Source organism: Varanus komodoensis, unplaced genomic scaffold (genome assembly GCF_004798865.1).
Source record: "Varanus komodoensis strain SLA01 unplaced genomic scaffold, ASM479886v1 scaffold42, whole genome shotgun sequence".
In the NCBI taxonomy this organism is placed as follows: domain Eukaryota; kingdom Metazoa; phylum Chordata; class Lepidosauria; order Squamata; family Varanidae; genus Varanus; species Varanus komodoensis.
The window spans coordinates 6209381-6221816 of NW_025335972.1; the positions used below are offsets into that span (position 1 = coordinate 6209381).

General features: G+C 49.4%; 1 protein-coding gene across 1 annotated transcript; it reads left to right on the forward strand.

The window, feature by feature from the left end:
• The first annotated feature begins 235 nt into the window (after positions 1-235).
• Positions 236-11683, forward strand: MISP3 (MISP family member 3). Its single transcript, XM_044443436.1, has 3 exons — positions 236-2600; positions 6750-6832; positions 9925-11683. Exons 1-3 carry the CDS (start codon positions 236-238, stop codon positions 10018-10020), a joined length of 2544 nt encoding a protein of 847 aa, XP_044299371.1. The 3' UTR covers positions 10021-11683.
• The last annotated feature ends 753 nt before the right edge of the window (positions 11684-12436 follow it).

Here is a 12436-nt window from a genome sequence, read left to right on the forward strand (position 1 = left end):
GCTTTGCCATCCCATTGCCAGGAGGAGGAGCCATTGGCTCGCTCTTTCTTAAGACCAGGCTGACTGACTCCAGCCAAGTGAAATCCACACTAAAGAGATGGGTGTCTTTATTCCAGGCTTGCTGGGCAGAAAAGAAACACACCCTACTCCAGATGTCCCCTGCCACTGGCCTGTGTCACAGAGGCCAGGAGAGCTCTGAGGCAGACATATGCAAGGACCTGTGGAGAGCAGTGGCATGGCAAAGAACATTCCTGCGCTAGATGATTCCTTGGTTCCTCCACCCAATGATGCCAAAGGCAATATGGAGGAAGCCTCATCCAGCTCAGAACAGACGGACAGCCACTTTGAGGATGACTCCCCCCCTGCAGCCATGCCTCCAGAAGGAAATGAAATGGTGGATGTCTCCAACCAACCAAAGCAAGAGCAGGACAAGGGCAGTTCTGCTCTTCAGAACAAGATGCCAGATCCTTCCTTGGAGTCACTGAACGTTAATGATACCTCAAGCCTGTTGGCCCAAGGAGAGGAGGCCAGCCATCTTGAGTGCCATGCTGAGATACCTGATGCCTTTTTGGAGCTACCAAGTCATACTGGAACCTTAGCCCAGCTCAGCCAAGGGGAGGAGGACAGTTGTGAGAAGGACCCAGTTGTGCCTGCAGAGGCCCTGGAACCGTTGGAACTTGGGCAAGAGGCAAAAGGAAATCCTCTTGCTGATGATGGGGGTCCCTCAGACATTTCTTCAGAGCAACAGAAATCTGGCAGCAACTCAAGTCAACTGGACATAAGGGAGGAGAGTGGCACTGAGGGCAGCCATGGCCAACCTCCAGGATCCCCAGGACAAGCAGAACTTGCTGGTAGCCCCAAACCAGTAGCCTGCAATGGAGAGAACAGCCCAACCAGTCATGCTGCTGTGGCTTTGCAGGACTCCCCCGGTGAGTCACTTCTTGGGACAGATTCTCCAAAGCAGCCACAGGAGGATGATCATTTAGTCTTCCCTAGCCACCCTCCCAGTTCTGTGGCCTCGAATGAGCTATTCCTTGCTGCCAAGATTAATGAAGACATCAAGCCTGGCTGCCAAGAAACTGCAGGGAGCAGTGAGGAGGAAAGAACTTCCAGTGAGCAGGGACACCTGTCTCTAGCTTCAAAGGAAAAGCAGGGTAACCTGAACAGGGAGATCCCACGGGAGGGCTCAGCGGACAAGTTCCAGGCGAAGGAGGAGCAGTTCACCCAAGACACTCCCTGTGCCCCTGCTGCATCTTCCCTGGCACTGGCAGATGTCGACCAGCAGAGGGCAGCAATCACAGCTCCCCAGGTGCCGGCAGCCCTGCCAACTCCGTCTCCTGTGGCAACTAGTCACACTGACGGACCTGCCCACCAGGGCCTGGCTGCTGCGTGTGACGAGCAAGGCAGGGAAGGGCTGGCTATTCGTGAATCAAGCACAGCCGACAGAGACAAGAGTAAGCTCCAGGGTGAGGCTGGCACCCAGGCTGAGCTGGAATCTGAGAGGGAAGGGCTCGAAGCAACCAGGGACGCGAAGGCTGAGGAAACCGCCAGGCACCTGGAGGGTGCCAAGCATCTCACTGCTGCCAAAGACCCGGAGAAAGAATTGCCTGGCCGAGAAAGGCCGACTGGTGCAAGGGACTCGGCTGGTGCCATGGTTCTGGCAGGTGCTGAAGATCCACTTGGTGCCATGGCCAGAGCAGATCCTCGGGATTTAGCCAGTAGTGCGTATCCAGAGGCTGCTTCAGAGCATGCTGGCTCCCATCCGAATCCCGGCGAGGGGCTGCTGCTCGACCTTAAGGAACCTGCCAGCACTGAAGATCTGGCAAGTGCCGCAGAACCAGCTTCTGCCATGCCTGTTGCTCGAGAGCCCTCCTTGGCCAGCAGCTCAGGCTGGCCCTCAAACCAGGTGGCAAATGTCCCCAGTCATCCAGAGACCCCAATAGAGAGAGAGATCCGTCTACATCTGGAACGGGAAGAGCTCCTGCGGCAGGAAAGGGGCCTGACCCGCTCCCGGGGCACCCAGGAGTATGTGGAGGTGCGCATCAAACCCATCCTGAACCAAAGCATGGTGTCTTCCACACTGCCCAAGGAGAAGGAGCGTCAGCGGGCTGGTGCCCAGATGCAGCGGGAGATCCAGCGAGAGTGCAGGCGCGAAGAGGACCTGGTGCAGCTGGGGAAGGTCAGGGGCGCCTACGACCGCGGCATGCCCCAAGAACTGCAGCAGAAGAAGCTGCTCTTTGAACAGCACTCCAGCCCGGAGTGCCCGGCCTCCAGGAGGATGGTGTGCGGCAGCAACAGCGCCGATGAAGAGACGAGAGGGCCATCATTTGCCGAGGCGAACCTTGCGGCCAACGTGGTCATCCTGAACTCTGGACCTCTGCCACGACCCCGGCATCCCCCACCCGAGAGGACCTCTTCAGCCAGCCCCTTCTTCTCCTTGCGTGCCAAAAGTCCTCAGTCCCTGCTGGAGCAGGAGGTCCAGGAGGCCCAAGAACGGGAACAGGAGCTGCAAAGGCAGAGGTACAACCTGTATGGCTCGGCATTGCCCTGTTACCCAGCAGGGGACTCGGATCAGGAGGAGGAGATGCCTACCCAACCCGGTAAGTGGCAACAGAGCAGTAAAATGATGCATGTATTTTGGAAAGTGACCAGAAGGAACATGAACCTGGTGCCTGGCCTTCCCCAAACCCTGCAGGTTTTAACTCCCATCAGCCCCAGTCAGTTTGATCAATGTTCAGGGTTGATGGGAGTTGTGGTCCAGAATATCAGGAGGGGCACCATGTTGTAGAAGGTGACCTTAAAATGTGTGGTGTGGTGGCAAAAAGCTCACACTCAATGAAATCTTTGGGCAGCAGGCAAAAAACACAAAAGGAAGTCCTTCCTTACCCAGCACCTACTTAACTTAAGGTATTTGTTCCTATAAGATACGCTGTTGGCCATTGGCTTAGATGGTTTCAAAGGGGACCAGGCAGACTTCATTGAAGAGCAGTGCATGAACAACCATTTGCCATCATAGCTAAGCAAAGTGCCCCTCCTGTTCAGGGGCAGTGTGCCTCCAAGTAATGCTTTTAAGATTGGGGTGTGCCCTTCACCCCCTCCCTGCAGGCTCCTCAAAGCACCTGGCTGGCGGTTGTGCAAAACAAGCTGCTGTGCTGAGCAGACCCTTCAGCTAACCTGGCAGAACTTGTGTGCTTTAATTCTGGGAGTTGCTATGCAGTAGCAAAAAGGCAAAGAGTGCTTTAGTACCATAAGTGAGTGACTACTTTATTGTGTGGCACAATTTTCCTGGCAGGAGCCAATTTCACCTTGTGCAGGAAGCGAACTGAGAAAGTTGTACACTAACTTTCCCAACCTGCTGCCCTCTAGATGCATTGGACTGAGACTCCCTCCATGGGGTCAGCACAGGCCTGCATTGCAGGGCTGTTGTAAGATGACTGAAGCAGTATACTCTTTGAATACTCTGAATCATGATCAAGATGCAAAGTGAAGCCATCTGCAATGCATTGCAGCACTTCTGAGAGTGATGTATTGACACTTTTGGTGTTTTCCCAGAGCCAAACTTGACACAACGGTGACTGCTCTGTGTGTTTAAACACCAAACTGCCCCATTCATAGAAATACTCTGTGTGTGTGCACGCACACACAGTTTTAATAGAAGTGATAAAGCAGAACTCTTTCCATCTCAGCTTACTCCCCAGTAGCTTCCTTCCCCATCTTCATTTCACCTTTGCTGAGTCCCAGCATTAGAAGAGACCTTAGCTGGATGAAAAGAAGCTGTGATGAAGGGCTGCTAAAATCAAGGATGCCACTCCTCCAGCACAGTTGAGAGAAGTCTGTGTGTAAGCACGGGGCACTGCCATCAGCCCTCCAGTTTGGTGGTCAGAAGACTCATGAAGGCACATGTACATTCAGTGTTCTGTACACAGGAGGCCTGTACTGGTCTCTTCACTTTACATATCTCCAAATCTCTCTTGCAGATTCCAAGCAGATGCCCACATCTATCAAAAGCACACTGGTTATGTGGGATCATTTATTTATTTATTAAAACATTTCTATGCCGCCCCTTGCCGAAGCCTCGGGGCGGCTCACAACACAAAATAAAATACAATAAAATACAAAAATAACAATATAAAATTAGCAATATAAAATAAATAACAAAAGAAGTCGCCCTGGCCAGATACATAATGATGTAACCACACACCTCTGTGTGCCTTACTCTTTTGGTGGGCTGTCTGCATTCATGAACCTGAAGGAGACATTTATATGCAAATCTGCATGGTACACTGCACACACATGCACAAATCCCATATTTATGTCTGGTGGGCACAAATGTGCATCTGGAAGTACAGACCCAAAAGGGAAGAAGAGGGAGAATCTAAATTTGGTGCCTAGAAAAGTTGACTTTTGTTATTTGGATGAAGTATGCAGATGTACATGGTGAATAATTTGCATAATTCCATATAATTTATTCTGCTATATGTGAAAAAAGCCAAGGGAATATGCTGGGTGCTCCTATTCTGTGTGAAAATCTACCCGGCCAGCTTCTAAGATTTCAGCAGGGATTGCCTACATATTCTCAAGCATAGCTATGCAGCCTTGAGGTCTAGAAACTTGTTTGCTGTTTGACTGCCTGTCTCTGCCACCACTCTGCTTTTTTGGGTGAGGAGTTTCTCAGCTAAGTGCTTGAGAGAAGGGCTGTGGCTGACATGAAGGCTCTGCCTTCATTTCACAAGGACCTAAGAGAAACCCTGCTGGAATGGACCAGGGGTGCCTCTGGCCCAGCATTCAATTCACACAGTGGCTGACCAGCTGCCTACAGGAAACCTGCAAGGAGGACATGTTAATAGGTAATAGCACCTCTCCACCCATGTTTCCTAGCAACAGGTATCATTTGCCACACTGCCTGTAATACTAGAACTAGCACATGGCCATCAGGACTAGTGGTCATTGATCACCTTCTCCTCCACGAATTTTTCTAGTCCCCTTTTAAAGTCATCCATCTTGGTGGCCATCACTTCATCTCATGGCAATGAATTCCATAGCGAAACTATTCACTGCGTGAAGAAGTGCTCTTTTATTATCTGTCCTGAACCTCTCATCAACCAGCTTCATGGGATGACCCCAGAACAGGATTTAGTTTTATTTATTTATTTATTTATTTATTTATTTATTAAAACATTTTTATGCCGCCCCATTCGCCAAAGCCTCGGGGCGGCTTACAACAATAAATAAAACCAATAAGTTAAAATATACATATAGATAACCATAATAATTTAAAACACACAATATAAAATAAGCCGCCCTGGCCAGATAAAATTCAGAGGTATTAACATTTAAAATGTTGCTTAAATAAAAAGGTCTTTGCCTGGCGCTGAAAAACAAATAACGACGGCGCCAGGCGGACCTCTCTGGGGAGCGCATTCCATAACTTAGGCGCCACCGCTGAGAAAGCCCTCCTCCGAGTAGCCACCCTCCTAATTTCTCTCACGGGGGGCTCCCGGAGAAGGGCCTCTCCCGCCGATCTCAGGGGGCGAGTGGGCATATATGGATGTAAGCGCTCCTTCAGGTAACCAGGACCCAAGCCGTTTAGGGCCTTATAGGTCATTACCAACACCTTGAATTGGGCCCGGACTTCAATGGGGAGCCAGTGAAGCTGACGGAGAACTGGAGTCATGTGAACATAACGTCCAGTCCCCGTCAGCAGCCTGGCAGCTCTATTCTGCACCAACTGAAGTATCCGGACCGTCTTCAGGGGTAGCCCCACGTAGAGCGCGTTACAGAAGTCAAGACGGGAAGTCACCAGCGCATGAGTCACTGTTGCAAGGCAGTCGCACTCCAGGTAGGGATGCAGCTGATAAATCAGCCGAAGCTGGAGGAAAGCGCTCCTCGCCGCTGTTGTCACCTGAGCTTCGAGTGAAAGCTCCGGGTCAAGGAGCACTCCCAAGCTGCGGACCTTGTCCCTAGGAGGGAGTGCAACCCCGTTCAGGACAAGGTTCAATTCACCTTCTCCGAAGCCCGTATTAGGGGGGGAAAGAGGAAAATGTCTCCTCTGCCACTTCCACACCATGCATAATCCCATACGCCCCTCCCATGTCTGTTTCCTTGCCTCTCCCTCTCCCAGCCTAATACATGGTGTTGTGGTGTTGTGATTGGAGGGTTGGCGTAAGAGTAAGTAGACCTGGGTTCAAATTCCCAGTCAGCCAAGAAGGTCAGTGATCAGTGGTGAGGATAAGATCAGGGTGTGGGGGGGGGGAGGGGAGGCACCCTGTGAGTTGCCTTCTGTGCAGGAAAGGCAGGAGACAAATAAGATGCAGGAAGGAGGCTCCCAGCTGCAGTACAACTTTGCATCAGCAGAGTCAGTGTGTGTACTTAGTGGGTGTTAATAGGTTTCGCCTGGTGCTGCAGCAAACACAGGGTTGAACTTTAACAGAGACAAACCTGAAACAGAAACTTATCTGTCACTGGTGGGTGTATCCAGGAAACAAAGAATATTCCCAGAATCACCGCAAAACTCCTTGAGCCTATGGGAACAGCTTGCCTGCAGGAAAGAAGGCCCTCTCCCTTCTCCCCCAGCCTTTGTGCTGGGGCTCCGGTCACACTGTCTGAACCTGAAGCCCTTCCTTCAACTTGAGAGAGCTTTGAGGTGGCTCTGATCATTCCGCATTAGGGGAAATGCACTCTGTACATGCTGGGAAGCACTCTTGTATCACTTAGATTAAGCACTACTCTTTCTCCCATCTCATCTTCAGAGAGACCTTCCTGCAAGAAGCTGGACATCACTTGGCCCCCTCCAAGCCCTTCTGAGACTTCCCAGGTGAATGGCCTCCATCAGGTAACAGACACACCGGCCACTGTTATGGCCCATACTTTTGACTGGCCATCTTTGGCCATGCTTAGGAACACTCCAGCTGGCTACATGGCCAGCAACACCTCCTACTCCCAAACGTACATGAGCGGCAAAGAGTTGCGATGAAAGCAGAATGCAAAATAGTCCACGATGTATCACTGCGAATCTTACTTGCACTTCCATATGTGCAGCAAGGAATTGGCAGGCAGGCAGGGACATTTGATATTAGTGCATGTACATAACAAAGCAAAAAAGGCAAATCAGTGTTCAAATGGATGGCCTTACAGAAACAACTGCCTTGGAGGGGTCAGGCCAGAGTTGCGCATATGTGCTCTGGCCCAGATGCCTCCTGACTGACTGACATGAGATCTGCCATTGATTGAAAAAAAGAACAAACCTGTAGGGGGTGCAAATCACAGATCTCCCATGACCTCCTTACTCTCCTTTGCTCCCCTCCCTGTTAGGGAGATTGGAAACTCTCATGCACCATGTCAGAACATGGGTACTTATAGCTCAGCACTGTTTATATCAGGCTTCCCCAACCAGATGCCCTCCAGATGTTTCAGACAGCGACTCCCATCATGCCCAGATGGCATGCTATGGTTGGGCTTTTTTGCTGTTGTCACCATATCCTACTGGCAACTGAGCAACTTGACACTGTATTAAGAACATATAGCAGAAGATATAGAAAGGCAGAGAGAAAAACACCTTGTGCGAAAGGATGTTCTTCCTTCTACAAAGAAAACGGAAGCAGCAGCCTTGGTAAAGCACTCGGTTACATGTCTCAAGTCTCATTCCTAGCGAGGCACAACGAATGGGTCCTGAAAGAGATTGGGACGCTGTTCAAACAGTGGGGCAGGACAGGGACACTCGGCCCCCTTTCTTGAATGGCAGCTGCCAGGCCACCTGTACGATGGAGAAGGGGTGAGACCCGTTCAGTAATAATGAGGAGGAGCTTGCATACTTCATATGGGGCGCCCTTGTCCTTCCCCCATAACTCAAGCAGCATTTCTGGTGCCCAGAGAGGGGAGCGTTGGCTGCCTCCAGTTAGCCCAGTGCAAAGGGAAGCTCCAGTGCTCCTGCCTCACTGAGGTAGCTTGAAGCAGCGGAGGAGCTGTTCCCACCCTGCCCTTAGGTTTGTGGAGGAAATCTTCCGGGCAGATGGCGCCAAAGGGGTCAGATCTGCAGCAGGCGCTGCCGCCCTTCATGGCAACATGAAGCCCACAGGCAGTGGAAACAAGGTGTCGGCTCTCTGCTCCTTTGCATACCTCACCCTCCTTTTAACAAAAGATTTAATAGACTTATTGTGATATATTTGGATTTTGTTTCCTTTGCTACTGATAGTGAGAGGCAACTGACAGGACTTCAGCGATTCTTAAAGTTCCTTGTGCCTGATTTCATTTCGCAGGGCTGCAAATGCTTGCAAGAAATCCGCTGTTTGTTTCTTTTGCTTCCTCACTGATATCGTTATTAAAATACATACACAAAACCATTCCAGTTTTGAATGCCATAAGTCATTTTCCATTTCCAAGAAGCTACAACCATGCTTGCGCAAAAATATTATCTGGTTCTGATCAAGGTCTTCCTAGTCCAACATTGTTTCCAAGAACAGCAAGAAACTGTAGAAGCCAGTTGTCCACCAGAAAGTAGGTGGGCCAGTGAGTCACTGGTGAATCATGTTCTGCCTTTTGCCCACACCTGCCAAACATCACAGTGATTTGGATTACCTGGTAGCACATACCTACCTATTTCTGTGTCATCCCCTCCTTTGGGAAGTTTATTTGAGAAACTGAGTTGGCCTTCCCTAACGGGGTGCCCTCCAGGCAGGGCTGGGTATCCATGGCAGGCATAGCGGGCCCCTCACGCCAGCAAAGGCCCACTGGCAAGAGCCCCCCAGAGGTACTGCCCCCATCCATTCCAGCCTGCCTGCTCAGCTGCCCCCTGCCCTGGCCCACACAAGAGCTGTGGCATTACCATGGAGGAGCGGGGCCCCGCCAGCTGCCTCTGCCCGTCATGCAAGCGGGACGATGGGCAGGAAGAGCAGCTGGTAGCCATGGGAGTAAGAGGCTAGTCCTACAAGGGAGGAGGGGGCACTGAGGGCTGTTGGACTATAGCCCCCATCATCCACAGCCACTGATGAGAAGAGTGGCAGTCCAACGTTTCTGGAGAGTGCCTGGTTGTGGAAGGCTGGCCTACACTTTCCAAAGGAGCAATCTTCCTTTGCACCAATCAGAATAACACAATCTCTGTCTTCATCTATGGATGGAGGGCAAAAATGCCCCAGTGAGTGACTCTTTTGTGACATGAGGATGCATGACAGACTGCACTTTCATTCTCATTGGTGGTGGCAGGTTACCAGTTAGAATTTTTGCCTCGGGCATTAGAATGCTTTGTACATCATGAAGACTGCAGTACTAAGCACACTAACTAAGGAGTAAACCTGACTGAACACATTGGGTGAGCTTCCAAGTAAATGTGTACAGGACTGCAGTGCTCGGACTTGCAAATTTGCATGGCCACAAACTATCACAGAATGTATACTGCAGTTTAAACTAGTAGATCCTTTTCAAAGCAATGTGTCTTCAGCAGTGCATGAAGACATTTAATTTGCACCAGAGGAATAAAAGGGGGGAATCAGGGATTGTTGTATACGTTCATTTAAAACCATCATCAAAAACAGACAAAGAAAGCATTTGTCTGTTCCCCAAAGACTGCACAGATAAAAACATTTTTGACTGGGGTTTTAGGTCTGGGATCTAGCACCATGGATCTCTGAATAATCCTCTGGGCCCAAGAGAACAACCTGGAAGCAAGGGTTTTTCTGCCACAGGCAAAACAGAGTTTCTGCTTAAGCAAGAGTTCTTCCTGGCAGAGAAACTGATGCTGAGTCGTCTCCCTAATTGGAACCAGTCAACCCCAGTAAGGCCTCCTTCCTTTCTTCCATGTGCATCTGCAAGAGAACACCCCACCCCCAGCCCAGCTTTCCTGCCTATGATTTCCGAATCCCCCACAGACTCTTGCTCACTTCTCCTTCTCCTTCTCTCTCTTTTTCCATCCCCCCACATTCAACCCCACAGCTGGAGAGAAGCCCTCGAATGTTTCGTCGCCAGCGGAGTGCCTTAATTCAGCGCTGGGAGTCAGGGGCTGTTGGCAACCAGGAGAATCAGGATTAGAGGTGGCTGCAGCAGAAGAGGCAGTGAGCTGCACCTCCAGGGATAAGACACAGAGACACCCTGATGCTGAACATGCCACATGAACACACCACTGGAGCCAATTGTGTATTCTTTCCACTCAGCCTTTTGATTGGCAGTTGTTTCCAAAAGCTATCTGTACAGCCTCTTGGGTCAAAGACAGAAAGAAAGCTCTGCCATGCCCCATATTTTTACTTGGGACAAAGGGGGGAGACCAAGGGGCAGGCTCCAGAGCATGGCTTACGATTCTTATTAGTTTCCCCTTTCACATCTGGATGGACCGATGCTTCATCTCAAGTGCTTTCCACACCCAGGTTTTTGGTTGGGTTTTCTTAGCCTAGACCTGTATGGGCATATATATACTTTAAGCAAACTGCTGTCCTATTTTTGGGGCCATGCACTTTCTCCTTGTTGGTGATTCATAAGTGGCCACCCTAGGCAAGCTGCAGAGGTGGTTTAGGTGCATGTGTATACGTGGAAACCGTGCCAGCAAGACCTCTCCCTGTTGCAGCCTGGTAGATAATTGATTGCAAAGGGCTAATCGTCTTATGTCAGAGCACCAGTTCCTATAGGACCATTTTGTCCTCAGGGGTGCCCATATCTGACATGTCACGTGTTGGTTTTGTCCCTGGGTATTCATACTCATATAATAAAATTAAAAAGTCTCATAGGAACCAGCCCACAAACAGGTTATTATGCTATACCATTTCACCAGGCTTGAATCATGGCAAATATTTACAACCCCAGAGCTGCCCTTTGGAGTATGCTTTGCCACTGACTTTTTCATTCAGAAGATAAGACTGCCTCAGTCAAAGGAGATGCCTCACTTTTTCATGCCAGCAGATTTTTTAAGTCTTCCAAGTAGGAGTGACTCCAAATTACTGCCTTTTGTTATGTGCTACAGGAAGAATGGAAAGAACAAGGCATCTGTGGAGTACTTGTCCCCTCAGTTTCTCCCACCAATAAAATAAAGAACAATAGACATTCCCCAGAGCTAGTAGAAAGCTGAGTAAAACCCATTTCAGCAGAACTCTGTTGGTTTGCTTATTTGTTTTAAAGTCAGAAGGACAGTGCAAGGAGAAGCTCAGACAGGCTTTGGATAACACACCAAAGCTCAAGCAGCTGTTTGTAAATAAAAATTCAACCATATATTACTTTCAAAAGATCGTTATATAATGATTGTGAAGAATGTATTCTTGGCTACAGAATTCCACTTTCTATGAATATGAGTTTTCCTTCTTTATGAAAAAGAAAAATCAGGGAAAAAATAGAGCCCTTATGGTTACAAAGATAGACTCAACATTGTATGGGCAAGATCTGCTGAAAGCTCAGAAGCAGGAATAATTGTTTAATAGAATTTCCAAGGATCACATGGAGGGACTAGTAACTGTATGGCCTTTCCTATAATTCCCAGGACAATAAATTGTGCAGAACAGCAACAAATGTTTAAAATTTCAGAATAAGTGTGCCAAGTATGAAAAAAATACTCACAATTGCTTGAATTACATAATTAAATTCAACTTTTATTTTCATTGAATGTGAATTACTTTCATATACATCTGTCCTATTTTATAGCCCCCTATTTGAAAACCTTTCAGAAGATGATCCTCTATTGAAAGCATTCTTTGTATCAAATAGTCCAAATCCAGTTTAAGATCGAGGACCATGAGAAGGTTCCCATCCTGAACATGGGTCCTGAAATTGGGCATACAGGTCACTCCCTTACAGTTGTTTTCTTCACTCAAGTAAGGGCATGCATTTCTACTTGAATTACAGCTGTTGCTTCTGTGTATGTGTGCATGTGCACTCATGCACATTTTATGCACATCTTCACCCTCTTTTGACCTCTGTTTTGGTAGTCTGCCTAACTTCAGAGGAGCAGGATGAATCCCTGAATCTCTGGATCTAGATGCATTGCAGCTGCAGAGCAGTCTCAAGTTGCCTTTTCTCATGTCCCTTCCCCCTGCCTTTTTTGCCACATAAAGTGTGAAGGAACATACACCACCACCATCTGCTCCTCTTGGTCATTTTTTGTGATTGACTAGAGGTGAGTGCAAAGGGGCTCCCTGCCTGGCTGCTTGGAGATCACAGAGGAAGGTACAGATGACTCCGTGACTAGCACTGCTACTACTGAGTTGGGCGCTGGCTCCTTGCCCCCTGGGGTCTTCTCTCAGGAAGCCACTTTGGCCTAGGAAGGAACAGGAAGCAGGATGGTGGAGGAAGAGAACACTGATGCAGCGTGCTGTCTCTCTGGCTTCTTCCGTGGGACCTTGGTGCAGCACGGCTGAGAGAGCCCTGCATGCTCTACTGCAGATGGCAGGGTCAGTCAGGCTGCCGGCTGCGAGAGGCCCAAGCTGCCCCCACCAGGGCCTGGATGGCTGGGTGCTTCCTCCTTCAG

Excerpts from the sequence above, each read along its gene's own strand:
- MISP3 (XM_044443436.1), top strand. The coding sequence starts at position 236 with ATGGCAAAGAACATTCCTGCGCTAGATGATTCCTTGGTTCCTCCACCC. Across the intron at positions 2,601-6,749 it reads GGAGATGCCTACCCAACCCG|AGAGACCTTCCTGCAAGAAG; the intron begins GTAAGTGGCAAC and ends TCTCATCTTCAG. Across the intron at positions 6,833-9,924 it reads AGGTGAATGGCCTCCATCAG|CTGGAGAGAAGCCCTCGAAT; the intron begins GTAACAGACACA and ends TCAACCCCACAG.